This window comes from Hesperophylax consimilis, chromosome 23 (assembly GCF_061612785.1).
Source record: "Hesperophylax consimilis isolate HC1 chromosome 23, BYU_Hcon_1.0, whole genome shotgun sequence".
NCBI lineage: Eukaryota > Metazoa > Arthropoda > Insecta > Trichoptera > Limnephilidae > Hesperophylax > Hesperophylax consimilis.
Genome location: NC_142858.1, coordinates 20,277,278 through 20,303,431, shown reverse-complemented (window position 1 = coordinate 20,303,431; position 26,154 = coordinate 20,277,278). Strand labels below are relative to the sequence as shown.

General features: G+C 37.2%; 2 protein-coding genes across 4 annotated transcripts in view; one reads left to right on the top strand and one right to left on the bottom strand.

Moving 5' to 3' along the window:
• LOC149412424 (uncharacterized) overlaps positions 1-11,504 on the top strand; it is a 29,676-nt gene extending 18,172 nt beyond the window's left edge. The window contains exons 2-5 of the mRNA XM_089645848.1: positions 7,620-7,872; positions 8,542-8,708; positions 8,799-9,091; positions 9,173-11,504. Of these exons, the coding sequence (XP_089501974.1) occupies positions 7,620-7,872; positions 8,542-8,708; positions 8,799-9,091; positions 9,173-10,736 (2,277 nt within the window). The 3' untranslated portion in view covers positions 10,737-11,504. The remainder of the gene's footprint in view (positions 1-7,619; positions 7,873-8,541; positions 8,709-8,798; positions 9,092-9,172) is intronic.
• hiw (MYC binding protein highwire) overlaps positions 1-26,154 on the bottom strand; it is a 116,200-nt gene that overhangs the window by 52,263 nt on the left and 37,783 nt on the right. The gene's annotated exons all lie outside the window — the stretch shown is intronic.

The window sequence follows — 26,154 nt, the reverse complement described above, 5'->3', positions numbered from 1 at the left end:
AAGTTGACGTGGATTCTAACAACTAGGCCTTATACCTTCTTTCTCTACACAAGGGTGAGAATCAAATTTAATGTGGTCAAAACTATGTTAACAGGCATTTAAATATATTTTTTAATTCATCTACATATTTAAATTTCGATATTGTTTTTTTGATTGAATGAAGAAATCTTGAATGAGGAAGTGGTATCTTGCAACTGTAAATTAACCCATTTCCCGACATTCGATCGAGCAGAAATTGTTTATGACACTGCATTCTATCTACTTTTGGTGACAATCATGCGTACGCACGCGGACATACACGTATTTCTCTGTAATTGAATTACAGCAGTTAATAAACTAAATAAATGTCGGTACTATCTGATTAGAAATTGGTTTAGGTGTAGCGTTATTGACTCCAATCACTGGGAAGTTAGGTTCAATCTTCAGTCAATCCAATTTAAATACATCTTTTTTTTAACATTAGCTTCACATAGGAGGCCCTGAGGAAAAAAAATCCCTCAGTGCCTATGCCATCTTTGGGGATGCGGAGAATCTTTTTGGCGAAAGGAAGGAGAGAAAGTTCTGGGAAGGAAAAGGGGTGAGTAGGAATCTGGGGGTCATTGTGTCCAGGAGTGATGGACGTATGAATCCATCCTTCCCACTGCGGTGTAAGGCGATGGGTCGAGAGAGTGTCCGGCTGGAGAGGTCAAAAGGTCTCCCTCAACCAGTATGTTCCGATCCGACCCGCCACAATAGGTGGGCAAACGCATCTGCCGCCAAGATCTAGACAAACAACTCACCCCATGAACCCGGGCACCCCTGCTAAGTAAACAAAATTAGCTAACCACTTCGGGTGACTATGCCAGGGGTGTTGGTTATCCAATAAATGGTACCCCCCTCCAAAATTAATAATTATAGAAATACTAAAAAAAAACTTTGTTTTTAAAGCGTTCCATTTTTTACTGTTTAAAAGGGAATCAAATTATCAAGAGTCTGAAGGTAGCCTAACAATACAGATATTGTAAAAAATAATTACCGCACATCCAATTTCTACCGATTTATAACAAGTTTCTCGTTTTTGTGTTCCAAAAAAAAAAAAATTATTTTTGAAGATAATATCTATTCATTTGTTATGCCGAAGCGATAATTATATGAAATTCCCTCGATAGAAAACAATCGCAAAATAAGCTCCGAAAATTATTAGAAAGATGTTTTGTTCTGTTATTTAATATGTTATAGGAATAAAAAAGATGATTTTTTTTTCTAAATTATTATCGTTTTAATATTAGCGCGCTCCATCTAACATTCTTGTTTACATATCTCGCGACCACCAATAATGATAATAATCGGCAATCCTTCACGTTGCTGACCTAAAAGGCTTCTCAAGTAACTTTGTAGGAAGGAGTTGTTCAGTTTGCAGTAATAATACATGCATCCAAATATAGGAAGACATGTGCGTGAGCGGCGAGCAGTGAGCAGTGCGAACAGTGAGCACGCGGATAGCGGACAAATTGTGCTCCGCGCGATCACGCCCCCGTGCACCGCCCAGGCACTGCTGTGTCGGACATCATACGGCGTGCCTGACGCGCAACGCCCGGCACGCGAACCACTTCTTGCATATAATGGGATTTGTTTGCAAATGCAACTTATTCTTTATATAAACTACTTTTTACTGCAATCAATATGACCGTTCTGTATCTACGTTCGACCACAATTTGAACAAAAGCAACGTGCCGATAAATAATCGGGGCTTAACCTGTTAACCGGGGAGTTCAGTTTTGAATTACGCAGCATACAACGGGCGCGAACTCCTTCACTAGGACGTATCAATACGTCACGCCCGGTGGACGTTAATTTTATTTTTATTTTTTTTTATTTATGCATTAAAAAAAGTGAAAACATCAAATTAAAAAAATAGAATATTTACAAACAATTATAAAGATTACAAAAAAAATAAAAAAAGGTTATAATTACAGAACAATAAACAAAAGCACACAGATAAAAGAGAAACATTGAGTTTAAAAAATTAAAATATGTCAAAATTAAAAACTCAATTTCCGTGTGATATGTTCGGAAATATACGTCCCGCTCGTTCCAGGGCGCAACATATATTTCAAGGACGTATTTATACGTCCTACCCGTACCCGATAGTGTTTACGTTTGACGTATTTATACGTCCCGCCCGGTTAACAGGTTAATGGGGATCATTCAAATGTCAATAATTTAAAATGGCGCTGATCGATGATTTGATGGAGTTTGAATCATAACAATAACACAGAACAATTGATCAAATTTCAGAGTTAATATTCAAGTTCTGTTATCATTCAAGTATTGCGAAACTTATGGCCCGTAATGGAATAATAAAAGAACTTTGAGATATTAAAAGCCATGACCATTTTTAAGTTGTATAAAATAATAGACACTTTAAATGATTTTAGAGTGGTAAGCACTTTTATTATTTCACATTTTGTCAGATTGTTGCCAGACAATTGCCAGTCTGTTCATTATGTTCATTTTATAATCAATTGGTTTTCTTTAATTCTTTCTTGCAAATTTAATTCTCAAATTCTGTTTGAAAACATTAAATTGTAGGTCTCTGTGGTCAAGGGGTAAGGCTCTCTACTAGCAAGCCAAAGGTCGCGGGTTCAAATCCCGGCGTTGGCAAGTAAATTTTATTTAATTAGTTTGTGATATTTAACAATTTATTCATTTAAAATAATATATAGTGTACCTGCGACACGTTCTATAGTGGAAGATACTCTCAGTATCGCCCTGGTGTAAGACCACCATTCAGAATTGAAATATCGGTTAAAATGGCCTTAGGTGTGTTTGGTGACCATATCTGAATAGCCAGGCACTCCTCCACCTTCCTCTTCCCCATCTCCTTCCCTTCCACAATACATTCAGCCTCACAACATACCACAATTGGAGATTCACTGGCTCCAGACGATTGGCACTCTTGTGCGGTATTCACATAGAAAAAAAAAACAAAATTGTAAAACACCGGATTTTTGTAATATTATGAAAAAGAGAGAATGAGGTTATTCATTTAAAACTGCTGTTATTCTGCTAATCAAACTTATTTTTTTCAATTAAAAAAAAAGATGGAATCGTGATGAAAAAAATATCAATAAAATAATAAGTTTTCTGACATATTCGATCGAAAGTTATCTTTTTAAGAATATCCAGAATAAAGCTTCGACGCAGTGGTGATAATTTCGTTATACCTATAACCTATAATACCCTTTTCCTAACAAATACGTTGGATTTAAAAAATAATGTTGTATAGATATTTAATTTTGATGTTATTTTTAAGTCTGATTTTGTAACTTTTCATAACTTGCTTTCTCGTCTTGTAAAACAATTGCAGATCTCTGCGCGAGCCAATTCCTTAATTAACTCTACTCGATTAAAGTTCCTTGACTGACCTGGTCATGTACTGACCATACTTACTTAAAGACAAATAAACGACGGCCCAAACCCCATTAAATATGCGATTAGGTGGAATTGCACAGAATTCCGCTGAAAAGCTTTATTCTGGGGTTTGGAAAATGCAAAATAATACTCAGAGTGCTATAACTCACCCAATCTGAAGTCTCAAGTCAGTTGATTTTACCAAGGAATCGGTAAGTATGATATTCTCTAAAAATCCTTGTAGTGTGCAGAAAAAAAGAAATTTTATTTTGATTTTTATTATATTTTTTATTGGATTTTTATTATTCACCATACAAAGAAACCAAAAAAATATACAAAAAGCCATTCCCGCTAATTCTGAATTTTTTCCCCCGGAACAACAACAAAATGCGCGTTTCTCGTCACGGGTAAACTGCGAACCTTGGTGTCTGAAGAAATCGTAGCAGTCCACCCACCAACTAAGTCTTCTCGATTTTGGATCTGTGTCAAGAATGATGGTCCGAAGACGATTCAATGAAAAAATCCTTCTAAATCACCAAATTTGTAGAAACACAGCATTTTTACGGGTAAAACTGTGAGTCTCTACGTTACCCATTGGACTGAAATATTGGTAAAAAGATGATTTAATGAAAAAACCTCCAAAATCAACATTAATTTGTAGAAAAGAACGAAAAATTAACGGGTGTTGGGGTTGGGTTGTGGGCTTTAGACAACCTGAAATACTTAATATAGAAAGAGCCTTATTGGCCAGGTACCTACTCTGCATGCCGATTCATAAAAAAAGTTTTTAGATTTCTCCCACAGTTCATTTTCAAAAGAAGAAAACAATCGTTAGTGATTCGGTGGCCCTATTACCGAAGACAATGGTGGTTACTTTACATTCCATACGCATTGCCCAAATAGGAGAAGCCTTCCATCGTTACATTATTAGTATTCGAATCTCCCGATGTGAGCGCTTCCTTTCCTTCGTCTACTTCTGGGCATTGTCGGTCTGTGTGTTGCCACATGGGACGTCTGCTCTGTTGTCATGTTAATTGTCAAGTTTGATGAACTCTTGACAGCCGAAAATGGCGCCTTGAAGCCCAATTTACACCAGCCAGTAACATTCACCGAAGATATACACCAACAGATATGCATATTACTGTGCGTCCAAAGTAAGGTATTTTTAAATTCTTATTAAAATTTAAGAATCGTCTAGAGCTAGAGGGTAAGAGGCCTCGGTATTCTTTCAAATCACATAAATTGATTTCTGTTCAGCAGAATACCCACTTATTCAGAATGTAAATATGTAGCAAGTATTTTTTAAAAACACATCATAAATAGTATTTATTTTCGCAAATGAATGAATGTAAATCTTGTAAAGCCGATCGAGCGGAAACTCGTCAGAAAGACTCATGTCGGTGACAATGCATTCTATCAACTTTTGGAGGCAATCACGCATACACACGCGGGCATGCACGTATTTCTCTGAAATTGGATAACATTAGCTATAGTTAGTTGACTTCTGTCCCTGTGAAGGAAGGTTCAATCCTTAGTCAATTTTTTGGTTATTTTTTTTAGTTTAGTTTAAAAGACATTTTGTAATATGTGTATTACAAAAAAAAATGTTTTTTACGGGTTGACTTTTCCGTATTTTTATACAACATTTTCTAGTATTTTAAATTGTCCATCCCTGCTTTATTATTCTTTATTACAATGTAAAACCGGTATACATATAAATCTTGTTTTTATCACTCTACTGGTTTCTCTTTGTTTTATGTAATACGTTCAACTTAACCTTGTTGCAAATGCGTCCGTGGAACTACACTCACAATGGAATAAAATAATTAACGATAATAAGTGCCTAGAAAATCTGTCTAGCTACCCGTGTTAAGTAAATTATTGCACATTACTATCCATAATGCAGATATTAAATTATGTAGATAATGCAGATTACACCCTTTAGGCGCAAGTGTGATAAAATTATAACTTCGGTTCACAATTATTCTATGTTTATCAATAGCATACGATTGCTCGCAAGCATACCATCTGAAATTGATTGTAAATAAAGATGGTCTGCTTGCAAGCAATCGTATGCTATTGATAAACATAATTATTCATATTATATTTATAATCATTCATAATTATTCTATGTTTATACCATACCATCCGAATTTGATTGTGACTTCGGCACTTTCGAGGTGTACTAACTATATAAACATTCGCTGTTTTCGACCTCATGTTAGCAAAGAAGACACTGCAATGTTCAATATACTTTAATGTGTCATTTATATTGTACAATGATACTCCTTATGTTCCTCAACGTATATTCCAAATCGTAACAGCTGATGGTCGCTTGCTTTTAATTTCCCTCTTTGCAAGACCTAACAACAGCAGAAAACTCCTTTGTCTACAGATTCAAAAATTCATTTAACTTAAGTCATTACCATGTTGACATTTTGACTCGACTATTAACGAAAATCCATTACCAAACCGCACTCAAATTAGACCACTCTATCTACCATTCCATATACTCTTCTATTGGGTACCTCAAGGAAGTATTTTGGGTCCAATCCTCTTCTTAATTTACATAATGACCTTTGCCACACAGAATGTGAAGGCGAAGTCATAAGTTTTTCGGAGGATACAGTTCTTTTAATAAATGGGAAAAATTGGGCAGAAACATTTAAGAAGTTAGAAGACACACTAAACAGATTTTTTTTTAAATGGCTAGACTATCACTTACTTACACTTAATGCTAATAAAACCAAATTATAAATTTCAAAATAAAAATAAAAAAAAACTCTGAAGGAAATCTGAAGATAAAAATACATTGCTACCATCACTTAATTGGGAATTGTAATAATTGTCCCCAATTGGAAAACGTTGACCATGTAACTTATCTAGTTGAAAAAATTGATCAAAATTTAAAATGCACTGAGCACATTAACCAATTAAATAAAAAACAAAATTATTTCTTCAAAACCATCAGGAATGTCCTTGGTAAAAAAGACTTATGGCTCTTTGCCAATCGCTCTTAGAATACGGTATTACACTATTACGACAATATCCTAAAATCACTCATTAAAACCCAAAACGACATAAGAACTAGCATCGACGAAATCTTCAAGAAACTTAACATCATGTCACTCAAATAACTTGATTCTAAAAAAATACTCCTTTACATTATTAAATACAAAAAACCAGAAATAACAACTAGCATATAATATTAGAAACACTAGATCTCAGGGTCAAAAACATATCCAACAAGCAACTATAAACTATACTATGGTACTCAACTCTAAAACAAAATCCTACTCTCATTAAAAACTCACAACAATATTTTAACATTTAAATTTCAAATAAAAAGCTGGATATAAAACACAGGAAGATCAGAATAGATAATATACTGACATCAAATACAGACTGAAACCGAAACCACTCAACTGAAAAAAAAATCACCTTGTAATATATGTATAGAAAAAACACCCCCAATATATTTATAATTACTTTATATTGTCTATACTACCATGAAAATTAAATCCTTAGCACGGGAGATCCCAGTGAGGATATCATTCTCTATTTCTTACAAAAAAAGAAGAAAAAAACACTTATTATTATTGAAATTATTATTGTTATTTAACCCAATCCTACGTTCCCCCCACCCCCTCAAAATATTTTTCAACTGGAAAAAAATCACTTATACTATCACACTTTCCTTTTATCACTTATTAGTTTATTACTATCAGCATTGGAAAGTTTATAATTGGCATAATTTACTATTCTTATTGCTATGTCTATGTTAATTTGAAGATTCGCAAGGACGAACAATAGGCAGATGGTCTTGAGGAGGTGCATGGACTCGTTTCCCGGCGATTGTTGCTTTCCGTCACCTATGCCTTGACAAAACTTACCCCATGAACCCGGGCAACCCTGTAAAGTCACAGTAAATGATGCAAAGTTTGGGGACATAGCATTTGACGCGCGGGGGTCCTTCTTGGAATGATCTGCCATTTAGCCTTAGGTCAGAAACTGGTTTTGAAAACTAATAAAATAGACACGTTTTTAACAAGTGCAAAAGCGCCCTTGAAGTGATTGTATTAGTGAATATTAGTGATGGGGATACTATACATATTCAGACTCACAACGTACTCCTTACGGGGCTGGATGCCATTTTCCCACAAGCATCGGGCAGTTGAGTGTTGTCATACAAAATCTAATATAATTGTTATGCCTGTCTGTTACAGAACGTGGTGGTGGAAGAGGGCGCGCTGCCGCTGAAAGCCATCGAGGTGATTCTGTCCGGCGCGCGCACCCTGGTGCTGGCCGAGCGTAGCTTCAGCCGGCTGCCGCTGCTATCTCTGTTGGAGGTGTCGCGCGTGGAGTTCGTGCACATACAGAGCCTGGCCCTGCTCAACATGAGCTCCTCGAACCTGTACCTCGACGTCACCGCGTGCCACTACGTCACCGTGGAAACAGGTGCCTTCAAGGAAGCCCAAGGTGAATTTCCTATTTTCAATGTGGCGGTGCGATGAAACATATCCTACCTATGGGCGGATGTTTTACCAATTTTGCTTTCCACGTCCAAAATTCACCATCCATCTCTCATTATAATTTTAATTAATTTTTTTGCAAGCGATTGATTATAAATACTGTTTCCAACATATTATCTGAGCGACAATTCGTTAAATGCTATCGTGATACTTTAATTTGAATATATTTTTCGAGGCCCTGCGTCTGTTGGCTAGCGTTGTAAAGTCTTCAAAAATCATCTAAAACCTTGATTGAACAAAGTCAGCGAAGCGAAAGTTCATTAGAGATATTTCTGTCCCAACTTTATGAATATGGAAAATGGGAACCACGACTTTTTCTGTATGCACCCCTCCTCCCCTATCTATTCCTCTTGTAAACCAATAATCCTAATTTCTTTTTGCACCCCTCCCATTTATCAATGTAATTTGCGTTTTTTCCAATTTTATAGTATATATTTTAGGCATATTATCGCATTTAAATGCAAATCATTCCATGTCTATTGATCGCTATTAATTATATCACAATGTTTGTTTATTATACTTCAGTTTTGCCATAATACGGTTTTATATTACATGCATTTGATTTCAAAACTTGATTGATATAACCGACACTGTTAATTTTCTGCGTTTATTGAAGGTCCCAGCACTGTAAAGATTTCCAAATGCGAAAACGTCATCCTGAAAGAGAAGTCCTTCTCCTGGCTAATTGAGATCAACATCACGGATGTCACGAGCCTGGAACTGAGTAATGGAACCTTCTTGTTCGAGGCCAAGACTTTTGGGCGCCATGGAGTTGCAACAAAGGTAAAAATCTAAATCAATTTACATAAAACAACTTTAATGTTATAAAAAGAAATGCAAGTATGTCGGAGACTAATATTCTGTAATTTACAGATTATCTTCAACAACGTCTCTGCGAAGACGCTTCCGAGTTCCACATTCGGTTCCCAGGCGGCAGAGATCCGACTACAGGGGACATTCATTGAAACGATTCACCCAGACGCTTTCAATGGAATTTCTTATAATGCAGTCATAGCAATCAACTCATCCTTCGACAGAATCAGTTACGGAGCCTTCGCCCATAGATCTTTGATAGGCAAGATCGAACTCTACAACTGTACGATTCGGAACTTCGACAGCGGGGCTCTACTCTCGTCTACTCAGACATTGGTCATCAACCGTTGCAAGTGAGTCTATGTCACAATTGAATACCTGCGTTCCTTTATCGCTCTGCACTGTGCACATACTAACTTGTGTTTCTTTTGCAGAATGCGAACGGTGTCGGAGGGAGCCGTCAATCTGACGGCCGCCACAGTCACCATCACGGAAAATGAGTTCGGATACATACAGACGAGGGGTTTCGATCTTCAGCAATGGGACCAAATGAGGATCGAGAATAACTTCTTCTATCGTATGGATCCAGACGCTTTCGTGTCCCCCGACCGGGTTAACGAAAATGCGGAATTCAGATTCATCGACAACAGCATGATGAACGTGACGACTGGGAGTCTCAGGTTCATCGGCGAGACGCAGGCCGTCCTCCCCACGGTAGTGTATGCGAACAATCATTTCCATCAAGAGTGCATGTGTGAAATGGGAAACTGGTTACGAGCTGTGTTTGGGAACAAATTAACCACAGTGGAGTTGATTATGGACAACAGTTTCTGTTCTACGAAGAATCCGGACATCGCGCACTGTTTGGACCGGGTTTCAGTGGGCTATATGCAAATGATGAATTATACCATCGCTCTGTGTGATCCTAAACGGATCAAGTGTAAGCCTTCAATTACAAAAAACGTTTCTATAGTCACAAACGAAATTCAAAACACAAAATTTCAAAACAGGAGGAATCAACAAAACGACGATGAAGAAAATGCGTGGGATACCAGATATCTGATTATAATAATATCAACTGCCGCGATCGTGGTTTTATTTGTTATTCTATTGACAACTTTCTTGTGTGCCCGCCGAAAAGGTTATTGCGTTGACGTTAAAAATGCCATAATCTCATCCAACAACTGCTGTGTTTCGTTGTTCGATAGATTCTTCAACGGACATTATGGTTTGGACACTGCTCGGTCGATATCTAGGTTATCGATCAATGAATACACGGAAAGTCACCGCCTTAATGATACTAGGACAATAAACATCGAAAATGGCGCAATTGACACGGAAATCCTTATCGATGACCCTGTCACCGTCGTCGATAAAGCGACTCAAACTTTACCAGAAGAATTGACGAAAGAACTACTAGAGAGCTTGAGAGAAAAGCTGGACGATCCAGAAAACTACAGCGAAGCCCGGGAGATGATAGAGCATCTGTACGACCTCATCAAAGTAGAGGAATGCTGCAATGCCAACAATACTCCGAGCCAGGGGGCGGAAGAGTTCCGGGATGACCGTGACGATCTGTACGACGTGATCAGCGTACCCGCGCGCCGCCAGGGTAAAAACAAGGCGACCATGGTGAGTGTAGGCACCAGGACCCCCTCGCTAGACAGGCTCAGCCCTTTCTCACCCTACGTGCGACAGACGGCACTCTGCCACGAATACTTCGAGCCCCGCGACCGCGCCATGCACCTGTACGCCGAGCTGCCGGGTGATGCGCTGCCTGACTTGCTAGGCGAGGGGCCGTCACGCCCGCTCAGCTTCCTGCGAGTCATCGGCGAGCGCATCACGGAGCCCGGCGTCCCCCGAGGTCCTCCCGGCCCGCCCAGCACGGCCAGCACGGCAGGCACCGGCGGTTCGGCGCGCTCTGCCCGCCTTGCCAACCGGCCGCTACCTGCCAAGCCCCGAGACCCTGGCGAGGGAACCTCCTCGCAGAGGCTCTGAAAGGGTTCCTTGTTGAATTCTAGGACTTTGGCTGTGTTATTTGTATATAAACTATTCGGCCATATTTTGGGTTGTTAAAACGCAATGTTAGCTAAGTTCAATTGAAAATAACTTACAATGGTGGAATTTCATTACCCTCCAAGTAAAATGTATAGTTAAGTTATCCGTTATTCCTTTAAAATACTGACAATTTATTTATAAAGCAATTAATTCTGCTAAAGTAATGATTCCCCTGTACTGTGTGAGCAATGTTCCTGCTAGCAATGTTATACTTGCAGCGCAGGTTCCTGGAAATCCATTCGCCAAGTTATTTCTGTACATAAGAATATGAGTATAGCTACATATTGCAATTGCGTACACAGGGAAGACATCACGGGGCAGGTTGTGTTATGTTGGGGCTGACACACCGACGAATCACCGCCGAACTTTAACTCACTTTATGAAATATCGCGTAGCGTTAGTCTGCCAATAACTATACGCTATAACAATAAATTGTTATAACTGTCGTGTACCAACTATCAGCCATTAAAGGCCCGCTTGGAGGACAAGCGACACTGTGATATTAACCACAAGACTACGATGTACGTTAGCATACAAACTATGTATAGACATGTAAAACTATATAAATAAATTAAACTATCCATAGATATATAAATGAAACTTATTTTATTCTAGGCAAAGATAGAATGTATAGTACATATGCCATATTATTATATAGTATGCACTTAGATAAAAGATGTAAGATAATTTTTATTTTAATAAACGTTTTATAAAATTTATAGTCTTATATTTTCTTTTAGATTGTTAATAATAACAAAAAATGTTAGAAATGGAAGTCGAAAGAAAATAATCGTTGGAACAAAATATCACCCTAAAGATTGCTGTAGTAATGGATCGAAGACGTGAAAAAAATCCCTCAGCGCTTCTCGAGGCTTTTATTGTGTATATAACGCAAATAAATATACCACTTACTTTACCCAGTAAACGGGGAAACCAGTTGGAATGGTATTGGTTCATACCAACATCGGGTTGTTGTATTTTTTCTTACGTATGTAAACAAATATGTAAATTTTTCAGTCGGGTTAGTACTGTTAGTGGTCGTGAGATTCACCCATTCATTTATTATCTAGAGTTGTCACCCACGCCACGTAATCATAGACTCCTGAGAATCGGTTTGCTATTTTCGCTGGCAACAATCAACGTACTATGTTCTGGTCATTAAACTCGACAGAAGTGATGCCAAGATAAAAATAATGACATTTTTTAAGGTACCAAAACAAAATCACTTTATTAACACGAGATTACAAGAGATACTCTCGGAGAGACGCCGGATATAGCCGCGGTAGTTTGCCTCCTTCCAGTCGCGGCTCCAACTCACTCTCAATCGTTGTGGAGTGGCATTTCCACTTCTAAATCGAAAAGCATCGGCAGGATCGTATCACAAATTGTGTGCATTCTTCACTGAACTTATCATCATTGTGTACCTACATCCAAGGGTGGGATTCGACGTCCTCTACAAATGCTCTCCACTGGCTGCGGTTCCTCGCTATTTACCTCCAATCATCCATCTTTCACTTCCTGCTCCAATCTTATTCCATACTGTCTATCCACCTCACTGATCTAGTCAAGAAAATTATGCATTGATTTAGAGCAACGGTTTTCAAAGCTTTTAAAGGCGTGACCCCTTTTGTAACAACAACAAAATCACTTCTACGCGACCCCCAAGTCTTTTTGTGTTAAATGGTGTGCCCTTCTCATAAATATCACAATTTGCGCAAGCGCATTTTTCTTCCATGGTTGCGATAACAAAAAAAGATAGAAACAAACTAAAATTGGAAGATGACCTCATCGTCGCAATAATTTGTACTACATGTGTATAATTTTTATTTCTGATAATGACATACATCTGTAAAATTATAACCATTGCGTTGCACCGTTTGCTTGCTAAAATATATTTTTCTAATTTTATGTATTGATGTATTGCGACCCCTAGTTTGAAATCCACTGATTTAGAGAATTCTGTGCAATTCATAGCATTTTTCATAAATTTCAATGATCTGAGGTATTCTCACAGCCCTACATTGTTGCGTGGGTACAGTCGTAAATCGTGACGTGCTCTCTATTCTAGGGTGTTTACCTTGCGCATAATGCACACATGATGTACTATTAGATTTAATTCCCGGAGAGGCCAGATTAGATTCGCGTGTTGGGGCGAATTGGATGGTATCGCATATAACGCACTTCCCCTGCTCTCGAGCGATGCGGGATGAAGCCTTGCAGCTGCTAACTCACACAGACGCAAGGTTGACCTTCGGTGCAACTCTGCCGATTGTAATATTTTTCTATGTGCGTTTCCTTGCCAAATTCACGATTCAAAATTGTTGTAAGACGATAATGTTTGTTGCTTTATGTACTTCTTTTTCAATGTAACGTAATTATTGTAATATTAATATAAAGTTTCTGTTTACGACAAGTCTTCCTCGAGTGTTCACACAGCGTTGTGTTAAGTGGTAATTGAACGAAGCCCGCATTCGCCCAATATAACATTATTGTGTCGAGTAGGCACTAGAGACCGAGGGTTAGAACATTGCGGTGGGGTGCAAAGTTACCTTGAATGAATACATATTTACAATCAATCATCACCCACGGCTCGTCAGTCAGTCAGGGACTCAATTAGTCGCCGTAGGCACACCGGTAACTTTTTGTCCTATGCAGTATGTCTCCTGACCTACGTCATATTTAGGGATGCTGTGAGGAGGGTTTTTTAGGATAGGAAGGACAGAAAGAATATATGAGGGGTGGATAGGAATCGGGGGGTCAATGTGTCCAGGAGTGACGGACGAATGAATCCATCCCTCCCACTGCGTTGCAAGGCGATGTTCCGAGAGAATCCTGCTGGAGAGGTCAAAAGGTTTCCCTCAACCAGTCTCTCCCGATGTCTACGATGTCTGTGGGCAGATGCATCAGATGCATTGATCGGGACAAACCTCACCCCATGAACCCGGTCAGCCCTGCTAAACGTAGCGAACCATTTGGGGTGACTAATGGAAGAGGTTCAGGTTATCCAATAAATTGTTCCCTGGCCGGCGGTACCCATACCCGCCTCTCAAATTTTAAATATAGAAAATGGATCTTTCTTTCTTATTTTATATCTTTCGGAAGGCATTTATATAAAATGCCCCCCTCATAGTTAGTGGATTGTCTGCATGGTTTATGTACATTATGTTGTCGTATGATGACGTATTAATTATGTGTATTTAAGTTAATGATTTATTTAATGGAAAAGTTAAGGACGTTTTGTTTCAAAGAATTTGAACAATTTATCAAATTTCGAAGTTGATTTTCAAGTTCCGTGAAGGTTTTATTCAACTTCTGTTATTATATCCTTATTGGCCAGTTGTTTAAAAAAACAGAAATAATAACAGAAGTTGAATAAAACCTTCACAGAATGTGCAAATCAACTTTTAAATTTGATGAATTGTTCAAATTCTATGAAACACATCGTCCTTACTGTTTGTGGTACATTTGAATTTGAAATCAATATTCTTGATACTGTATTTTGTCTCAAGACGCTGTAGACGTAGACCAATGGTGAAAGCATTGGCTTGTAAAGAGAACGGGTTCTCCGCATAATTATGTGTTGCACAATTCAACGAATTGGTTCTGCGGTTTATTGCTCTACACGTTTTAAATAATGAAATATTTAAAATCACTAAATATGTGTTTGTTGGTATTGCTGTTGAACTGTGTTTGTGGAAAGATTATAGTGTTGTCTGGTGACTTGTTGCTTGTCGCTGTCGAATGATTCACTGATGGGTGGCTGCGTCAGCACTGCTATTTGCCGCTTTGCGCTGATCGATTTATAATTTAGTTAAATACTTCAAAACCACGTACATATATTATTATCTATCGGCGAAATTACGCGACTATTACTGTATTTCTTATCTATTACTGTATCGACACTTCTAGGTAATAAAAATATACTGTTATTGTAGTTGCTGATACGTTTTAATTATCCGTACCAGCACGCTGCAGATAGGTTTATGTTATACGCAGAGTCGAATACAGCACAAATTTACAAATATTTATAAGAATTTCTTCTTGTTATGTATATTAACTTGTTAATCGACTGCGTAAAAAGAAATTCCAGAGGAAATTAAAAAAAATATATATTTAAAATACCAATTTCGGTTGTGCTTCTGTCGGTTACAAAGGTTCAATGAACTCTAGAACTTTTTCTTTGACTTGCGCCATCATTTTCAAAATTAGAAGTGTTTGTTTGGAGAAATTCAGACTTAAACAATTTATAAATTATTTAAATTGTCTTTTTTAGTATATTCTTTATATTCAGTGTTTTTTCGCGAGTCTGCGCTAGTTATTAATACAATAAAATAGCATACTATTATACTAATCGATACTGAAAACAATTTTGAAATACTCAAATTCGATTATTGTATTTATACAATTTCTCGCTAATAATATGCAGTAAACGTAAGAAAGTCAGTAGGCTGTTTCTCAGTGACCTATCGCAAAAACATTACCGTTGGAAGTGTAGGAATACACATATAACAATATACACACATTCCAAAGTTTATGTTGTTTGTCTCAACTCTCATTGTGCGACCGGTATACCATAATATATTACTTACTTCTCTTTCTACATTACTTTATCGACAGTAAGTAAGTACTTTATCAATCTTACAGTAAGTTACGCAACAATTCTTATCATTACTGTATCGATACTTCTTAGGAATACAATACTCTTTTTAAGTTGCTTTAAATTTTTTATGTCTGAGTTCATAATTCGGTCTCCCAATTTACTTTATATTACTTGGTTTTGGTAAATAAGTGCAGCATCAAGAAAACGTTGCGCGGGAGTAATTTTGAGTGTCATGCGCTTCGCGTCTTAGAAAATTTGCGTGATTTTCAGAAAACCGATAATCAGTTCAAAGTAACAAAATCAATTTGCTATACCAGCCACTGAACAGATAATGCCAAGAAGTGTGACCTACAAAAAATGAAAAAAATATATAGTTGACACAATATCGTCAGTTTTCACAAGACCTTTTGGCTTCTAGGCCCCAGACAGGCTAATAAAATTAATCGATATTGACACCTCTATCCAGTGGCGGCTCGTGACTTTTGGGTGTACTAAAGTGCTAATATTACAAAACGTGGCATTATTGATGTTGTAGCTGAAAACGATATTTTTTTTTCGAAATTCGAAACTTGTATGAAGATTTACAGGAAATGCGTGCGGCGCCACGGCCCAACCGACCGCGACACCTCCTGAAAATTTTCATACAAAAAAAAAGAATTTTCAAAAAAAAAAAACTTTTTCAGCTGTAACAATATCGATAATGCCATTCTTTGTAATACAGGGTTTTCCAATAAGAGGTATTATTTTGATATTCAATCGTAAAAGATCAATGGTTTCGTTGCTTGTGTGGCACGTAGAGCCGTCTTGTTGAAAGTAAACGTTGTCCAAATCAATACCATCCAATTCCGGCCATAAAAAATCATTAATCATCTCTCGATAGCGATCCATTCACCGTAACTGTTGCTCCAGCCTTATTTTCAAAAAAGTAAGGTCAAATGACTCCGCCGGACCATAAACCGCACCAAGCAGTCACACTTTGAATATAGAGAGGCTTTTCAATAATGACTCTTGGGTTTTCCGAGCCCCAGATGCGACAATTTTGCTTTTTGACGAAGCCACCGAAGTGGAAATGGGCCTCATCACTCAAGATGATTTGCATTTGATTCACTCAAGTGAATTTTAATAATTTCAATGCGGTGTTGAAGCGTGTATCGTTCCATTTTTATTAATGGCGTAGTTTCTACTTGTCAAATGTCAAAAAATGACAGCTTCAAAAGTAACATCTACCGAAATAGCGGGATATTCAAAATAACACCTCTTATTGGAAATCCGTGTATTAGCACTCTATTACACCCAACAGTCACGAGCCGCCACGGTCTCTATCGGTTTATGTTTTTAGAGTGATACCAGCACTTGAGAGATAAGTTTTTAATACATATTATAGGCAATGTTCCATCCAAACTGTGCGCGTGTGTGTTCGCACATTTGTTACAAATTGTCCGGACACATGTTTTCATCTTCCGCACACAAAAAAAGAAAGAAAGGACATGTCCTAAATATTTAAAAAAATATATTTTATAATATTGTGGTGCATTCTTGATTACTTGATTTTATCTACGCATGAATGTCCGTATTTGTGCATTCGCCTCTTTCTTTCTAATATCTTGCACAGATAAGTTAATGAACCAGTCTGTTTTCAATGCTGCAGCAAGGCTGATAACTGGTGTTCCCAAATATTCCCACATCTCACAACATTTGCGGAACCTTCATTGGCTTAAGTGCCCTGAGAGAATCCAATTCAAACTCTGCTGGATGGTTTTTAAAGCCGTACATGATATGGCGCCACCCTACTTGTCGGAACTCTGCATTCCAAACGATGTTAATGTTAGGCAAGCAACGCTTCGATCAGCATCTTCAACAGCCATAGGTAGACTTTCAGTACCTATGCGCAATCACAATACCAATTTTGGAGACCGAGCTTTTGCAGTAGCAGGCCCAACAGCTTGGAACAAACTCCCTTCATATTTGCGAAAGATCGACAGCTCATCTGAGTTCAGAGCAAAACTAAAGACTCACCTTTTCAACTTGTCGTATCCAGAATGATGACCTTTTTTATTGTTTTATTCATCAGTAGTATTTCATTGCTCAGTCCAGGGGATTTTCTATTCGACTTTTCTTTCACCGTTATTAACCGTTTATTACGCGTAAACAATTTTTTTTAAATATTTTATAACTGACACCACGCGCAGAAATCATAACAATCGGTATTTGTAAATATAAATTAAATATGTATGTTAGTCGTAAATCTCTAGTTTAAGCCGTAGTTGTAAGTCGTTTTGTAGCGGTATTGTGTAAAAATGCCCACTTGGTCATAAAAATATGTATAGCGTCATTAGTTAAAAGTCTTAGTTGTAAATCACTCGACATTAGTCTTAGTTATAAGTCTCTCTCTATCTATGAAACTTAGTTATAAACCAAAAGTAATTAAGTCTAAGTGATCAACGCATAAATTAAGTTGTTAAGCGCCCTTGAGGTGATTTTCTCACGAAAACGGCGCTATATAAATAATCCAATCATTATTATTATTATTATTAACACACACAATGAAAAAAATAGAGGGAACGTTGATTATAGGATTCACAATATGTATTATTATTTGTCTCGTTAACTTCTTGTATTGAATCATTTGCACCGATAAATTATGATACTTGGTCGACGATTGCACCCGAAATTTTTGACAACATAATATATTATTGTCAGCTTCTGCCTTCGCTCGTTGAAGTCCTGATGTGACAGGAAGACTTCATTAATCCACCATCCCTCTCCCACGCCAATCGCATCTTCACATGGACCAGTGTTAACTGTTAACCGAATTAAGCAGCTTCCAACAAGGGAAAATACTCTGATGTAGTTTTGTTTCAATATCATCGACTTGAAATCTGTCAATTGGCATTTAACTAAACAACGATTTTTAAATATTTTGTGTTTGAATAGTTTTATTTTGTAATGTACTGTAACTTCATTTTAACAATTCGTTTACATTTAAATTTAGAATTAATTTAAATTTCCCATACAAGTATATAAATAATTATATGTATATTGTTAGGAGGGGCAGCGGGGTGGAGATTTGAATGGGGAGAGTGGGATAATTCAGTGGGTGATTTACTGGATGTTATTATATTATTATTAACATATTTTTTGTTTTGTTTTTTTGTTAATTCCTGAAGGCAGACTCTTTTAAGTATGTATACATTATAATTAGTACGTTTAAACGTAGAACCATCAAGACATGAGACGTCAGTTTTAATTCAAGTCGGTAATGATTACACATTTAGTTAGTCACAAGTTTAGTGAAAAGTTTTACAGAATGGCAAATTCCTTCAGTACACATTTAGTTAGTCACAAGTTTAGTGAAAAGTTTTACAGAATGGTAAATTCCTTCAGTACACATTTAGTTAGTCACAAGTTTAGTGAAAAGTTTTACAGAATGGCAAATTCCTTCAGTACACGTCATTTAGTTAGTCACAAGTTTAGTGAAAATTTTTACAGAATGGCAAATTCCTTCAGTATCGTCCTGGTGAAAAGTCTCTATTCTGAATTTATATGTCGCTGGAAATGGCTTCAGACGTGTTTGGTGACCAAATCTGAACATCTTCCACATCTGCTTCCTCAGCCCACTCCCTTAATCCCACTATTGGGATACTTCTGGGGTATTCACGTGAAGTGATTTTTGGCATGAGTTTGGAAAAACGTTTTGCCATAATGTGTCAAATTTATAGAATCTAAAAATATGAGATAAAAGGTGAAATATAGGTGGATTCATTGGCTTTAAACCGTAGTAAGCTGTGTCATATGTTTCCATATTAATATTTGGAGGAATGGTATTAATTAAATAATGTGGCAAATGTATATACTACGAGTATATATGACACCAATCGCACGAGTGGATAAAAATAAAATTAATTCTTTTGGCCTTTAACTTTTTATCTGTTTATAACTCACAATCGATTTTCGGAAATTCGGAACATAATAATACTGCTGTTTCGTAACGCCTGTAAGCGATGGACCGCTTCTAGACTAGGAATAACGGCTAATGATGTTGTCAGTGTTTCGGGTAGTGAGTCACGGATGTTCTTGGCAGCGCGCCGCCACAAGATTATTTCTTCCTACAAGACGTCCTTCGAGCCGCCCGCGCGCTGAAAGCCGCCCGAACAAATAATTCGATATCTTCTCCGAATCTACGGATAGCTCCGAGATAATCTGTAGCGCGTACCGCCGTCTAATTGATCCGGTCATTTATGCATATCAGTCGCAATTCTTGAGACAATAAGTTGTTTATCCAGTTGTTTATTTAGGGAGGTACCGTGAAACTTAAAGGGAAACTCATGAAAATCAAAGGTTTAGTTCGTTAAAAATTAACCTATGATATATTTGGTATTTGGGTACTGTAAATTAAGGGTTTAATTAATCGATCCTTTATAGTAAACATAGTACCGCCCACTACAGGCGGTAGTCCACTGCCTCTGACTCGCTAATTGCGAAATTTGTTTAACCCAACCTAACAACTGATTGGCTACTTTTTTATTGGGCTTGTAACTAATTTTACCACATTTTGGCGATAACGTAATAAATGGTTGGTTTTCGACTACGTACATAGTTTTGAACAAGATATATATTTTTTTTTTAAATTAAAAAAATCTCTTCATACGATAAACTTCGTTAGGATGTTTTTCTTAGAGATATGATGTGAGAGTTAATTTAAATAATGTCACCGCAATGTGCCTGTGATAGATTCCCCAAGATTCAAGAAGCACATATCCGTGAGCCACACATGTACCATGTAACTTACGCACGTGAACCCTTGCACACATATGTGCACTTACACACTTGTGCAGTACATGTCATGTAGATACAGTGTACACTTGTTCGCTTCCCGGGGACTTGGCGTTGTTTTATTTTGCGTTAGTCCGGGCACCGGGAACCTCGCCGGTCCCAACTGCACGGCAAGTCAGCAAGACACGAGACGCATTCAATTCACATCTATGCGTCTGACACAGGAGATTCGGCGCGCTGACTTTAATAGACGATGCCACTCACTGAAAAGGTCGCTATTTTATTTAGTGTAGGTATTTACCAGTGGATACAAATACACTGACGATTGTGTTAAAGTGGCTTCACACTATCGTCACGATTGCTGCGTAGGATCCGGCATGTGTACAATATGGTTAAGAATCAAAACTAAAATGAAAGGAGTTTTAAAAATACGCATATTATCAATATTGGGATAATGATGGAGGTTGTAATTTTTTGAGGTTCTCAAGAAATGACTGGTCCTGAACAAGCCTTTTGTGTGCCACAGAGTATAGAAGAGGAACATTACTTAACATTAACCATACAAGTAGGAGGAATTCAAATATTGTCAGATAATATAATTCGTAACAAACATGACCCGACGTTTGCATTTGAAAAATAAAATTTAATAAATGAATTGTCGCATAGTTATAGTGAAAAAAAGAATATAATAATATTAAGATTTAATTGAATTAATCAGTACCGTTAGAACACTGCCGCAATGGGTGGATCCACAGGAATCGGGAATCTCAAGGAGGACGCTGTATTTTTACTTATGACGGCATAATTTATGCGACTTTACCTAAATTATGAGAATACCTCAACACAGGTTTTCCTAGTGAGGTGTTCATAAAATGATACTACGAAACCATACAGTTTCTGATTACTAAATTATTTAATTTGTATAACTGTTACTTATTACTTATTACGTAAACTGTGTGTAAGATAATAGAAATTAATAAATAAATATGTCTTATGACCTACTTATCGTTCAATATTATTATTTATTTAGTCCGATTTCAGAATAATTTATTGTAATAATAATAATAAGTATTTATGAATTTAAATACTTTTGGAATATGTTTAGTAATCTTTCATATTTGTCAGTGAGGTGGGATGTGTGTATTGTTAGGCACTATAGGCAGTGCGGCGCCGGCTTTGTAGGAAGAGACAATGCGATGGCCGTGAAGTCAACAAGTACGCTTTCCGCCGCTGAGAGGGAGTACTTCTGTACTTGGTACTTGCCGTAGGTATCTGTATTTGGCTTCGGCGTATTCCAGTAAAATGCACAAAATACACCGCCGTCGTGGCGGCTAAATATACATTAGGAACGGAATTCCATTTGCCGCGAGACTTCAACTCTTGAAATAGGCGCGCTCCGAGCCCCGAAACGCTCGCCGAGCGCCGCCATCGGGGGATGAATCATCGCTCACCACCACCACGGTCCACTTGATACCACCCACTTTTAGTTCCACTCACCACCAGCATTCTCCATTCACCACCATACACTAACCACTTTCACTCCCCACTACCATTCTCCACTCACTTACCACCCTGTTCCACTCTCACTCACCACTTTCACTCACCTCTACCCACTTCAGCTAATCCACTCCACTAAAATCAGCTCACCATTACTACTACCCACAACTACTCTCCACCATCCACCTGCATTCACCAATTTCATTCAAAACCACCCACTTCTCAATGCTTTCACTTACCACTACAATTCTCCACTAACCATCACCAACTCCCACACCATACTTGTGTGTCCTCGTAACACATCTCTATTGATGATCACATGATTTGAAAACAGCTTCATTGGGAAAACAAATTACACAAGGATGGGTTGTTTCACAAAATTTGAACAGTTCATCAAATTTCAAGTTTTGCAGTGAAAGTCTTATCCAAGTACTGTGAAACAACAGAACCATGTTGAAATAATAACAGTTATTAAACAGAACTTGAATATTAACTTTAAGATTTGATGAATTGTTCAAATTCTGTAAAACAACTGTCGTAAATAAACTAATTCGGGTGAAATTGATAAAACATTTTCAAATATAGAAATTCTTTCATGAGCAAATTCTTTAGATTCAAAAACCAAAATCTGAAATTGATTGGCTTTAACCGTTACACCGAAAAACGAAAAAAAAATGCTGTGCTCACAGAAATAGGAATTAATAGACGAGAAGATAATGGCGAGGGGTAAAATCAACTGTTGAAGAACGAAGGGAGTGAAGCTGACTGTGATTCGTCAATAAATCAATCTGACAGTAAATAGGCATCTCGCATTATAATATCACCATTTACTTCTTAAAAGTAAAATCTGCTTTTGAATGAATAGACATGTTTAAAAATTCGGTTTCATTTTCAGAGTCGAATATTTCGTTTAAGTATTTAGTTAAGACACTTTTATAAATGTTCATAATTTACTTCCCAGCAACCAACCAGCTTTGTGTTTCGCGTCCAGACGTTTCTCGATGTGATAGTAACAACTGATTCATATTATACGATGTGAATATGCTTAAAATAAAGTAAAATAATGCTCATATGTATATGGAATGTAATACGACAATTGGGTTTATTATCTTTTTCACATCTATTTTTACAAGTTTTCATAGTACAAGTCAACATTTTGCCGTGTTATTTCGTAAAATGAACCGATGATGCCTCGACCATAGTTCGCACAAGAATGATGACGTCACGTTTTCAAATTTCACTTGAGGCCATACGCGAGCACAGCCGGCTCCAATGGAACCGGTATGGGGAGTGGGGATAATACGCTTTTAATCACTTAGGGCAGGTCTACTAATATTCATATGTCTATGGCTGTGCTAGTATATATATATGCCGAACATTATGAAACATAAAAACTATGCCCAACAGTAAAATAGACATGATGTGGCGTTTTCTGTCCAATGCCAATAAAAAATTTATAAGTTAAGTTTGTCGTAGCAAAACGGACTGAGTGGAAATAAGTTTAGTTAAATTTTACCTTTTTTGAAAATTAAAATGGTATAATAATAATGTAGAAATCAGCAGCACAAAACGAAAGAATTCGTTGCTATCCAACCACATTTAAAATGGGTACCTAAGTGATGGTATATAATCAAACATACTAATTTTGGTTTTCTGTGATGTGAAATATTTCTGCGTAATGAACTCAAATTTGGTTTTTAAATTTCAAAATTTGAACTGATAATTGTATGAAATCAGACAAGCGATTTAATAGGTACCTACCTATAATCACAAAAACATGTTTATTTAATTAATAAATCATTAATTTAAATGTGTGATTCTTTTGTTAAAATTTATGAGAGATGAATTAAATTAACATGTTTACTAACGGAATTCATTATTTATGTTTCTCTAATTTGTCAACAAAAAATTTAATTATATTATAAAGAAAATTGTCAATATTTATTTTTGAAAAGGATCACGAGAAAAATGTTTCTTTGACAAATCCTACTTTTATACATTAAGGCGAAGCATAATGCTAAATCACTATTTTGATTCATCTTTATAACGAATTTGTGTACATTATGAATACCAAAAATATGCTTTAGATAAATTGAAGGTTTTCCTATCGTTTCGCTTAAGTAGAATATAAAATAAAAATTACTCAATAAAAAAATATAAATGTAAACTACTAAAATAAAAGATTTTTTCAATAGAAATGTATGAACGCGTAAAAAAACAACTTAAAAAAATACAGTATTATAGCTAAGATTATCTGTGACAGTTTCACTGGATTAACTTTTTTGCTTTCTTATAAAATTATTTACAAAATAAATGAAAACCAGTTTTGTGCTTGAAATCGAACGTTTCTAGACTCCGTTTATCAAGCGATTTTAATGCCTATTACCTACAATATAAGGTATACCAAGAAAATACACATTTTTGGCTTATAGCTTCCTCTTAATATTCAGTGATTTTCCACGGGGATACGCTAGTTATCTCTATTATAATAAAATATCCGCGTCTGTCTGTTTGTGCGCTTAGTTCTTCTGAACTAAGAAACGAATTTTGAGGTTTTTCATTATCATTCCGGAATCTCATCCGGGAGGTAAATTTATATAATACATCATATTATTTTTATAGGAACTAGAGAAGAGTCGAGCAACACCGGGTACACGTCAGATAATATTAGCTATACCGAAATAAATGTGATCTATAGGCAGAGGCGGATTTGCCCTTAGGCCTATGTAGGCCCGGGCCTAGGGCGGCCAGATATTAGGAGCGGCCAATCGTGACAAAAAAGTCACAGATGATAACAAGAAATTACTTCCTAAGTGCCTAAATATTCTACGTACGAAATAGCGATATGCAAGAGCGTGTTCACACACACAGCACACAGCGAAGCGAAGGAAGGATAGGAAGTTCTGAAAAGGAAAATGTATGAGGGGTGGGTAGGAATCTGGGGATTAGTGTGTCCAGGAGTGACATACGTATGAATACATCCCTCCAACTGCGGTGCAAGGCGATGGGTCTAGATAGTCCGGCTGGAAAGGTCAAAAGGCCTCCCTCACCCAGTCTCTCTCGATCCGGCCCGCCACGCAGCAGGTGGGCAGACGTATCCGCCGCCAAGACCTGGACAAATCTCACCCCATGAACCATGAATGATAATGGCAGGAAAATTAAAACGGTTTTGACCCTAAGAACTTACTGAAAAGTTTGGATACTCCTGGTCAATATGATGGGTACTGAGAAAGGGGCGGCTACATGGTCTAGGGCCTAGGGCGGCCAAGACTGCAAATCCGCCTCTGTCTATAGGTACCAATTTGTAAGTAAACTGATGTCAACAATGAAGTAAGATAAAATTGAATTCTTCGGGTACACAGACCGTCCAGAACACAGTTTAACACACAATTTCTATTAGTTTATCTATTCAGTTGATTTAAATTTAAAACGTTTATAACAACAGGAAGTCATGTCATTTTATGTCGATGTAAAGGGTCAACCGGTGCAACTGCCGCCTTGTTGCAAAGCCCAACGAAAGGGTCAAATTCGTACAATGAATACTTTATTTTTATTTTTTTATAGTGAATATCTCACAAGAGTCCCAACTGCTCCCGTCTGGAGCCAGTGACACTATGGCATCCCCAATTGGGGGATGTTGTGAGGCTGAAGGTAAGTGGGGAAGGGAAAGAGGAAGGCGGGGAAGTACCTGGCTATTCAGATCTAGTCACTAAACACGGCTAAAGCCATTTGGAGCAACGTTTCAATTCTGAATGGTGGTCTTACACCAGGGCGATACTGGTAGTATCTTCCACTCTGGAACGTGCCGCAAATATACTATATATTATTATTTTTAATTAATTAATTGTGAAATAACACAAATTAATCAAATAAAATTTATTTGCGCACGCCGGGTTCGAACCCGCGACCTTCGGAATGGCAGTCCAATGCGTTACCACTGGACTATGCCGGCCGTCAAAAAAACACGTCACTTAACACCAATTAAAAATGTTCATAATAATGTGATGCACCTTTTTACATCAATCCGTTAATTTGCCAGAACTAAAACACGGTAGTATTTTAATAATAATAATTTATTTGTAAATCTATGAATGAGCGTTTACACGACTGGGGCATAGGATGGTTAATATTCCTCGGGGATAGTGGCACTGGTAGGACTAGCAACGCCGCAAGAGCAATTGTACATTGTAAATACTAATTTCACAAACCGGAAAAAGAGGATATTAACTTACCACGTGTTTCTAGTGATTTCAATATTTTTAAAATTATTTCTCATTTATTTTGTCTTGAAATATCTTTGGCGTTTAACCCAATACCGAGTTCTGGGGGGTTTATCCTCTCTGTATACCCCTGTGGAGAATCAGCGTAATACTTTTTTTGCAAGTTTTCAAATTCAAAAAAATATTTATTGCACAAAAATACAGAGTACAAAGGGTATAGCTTATAGGTTACATCCTATTTCTTTCAGCTAACCCAACAAATACAAAT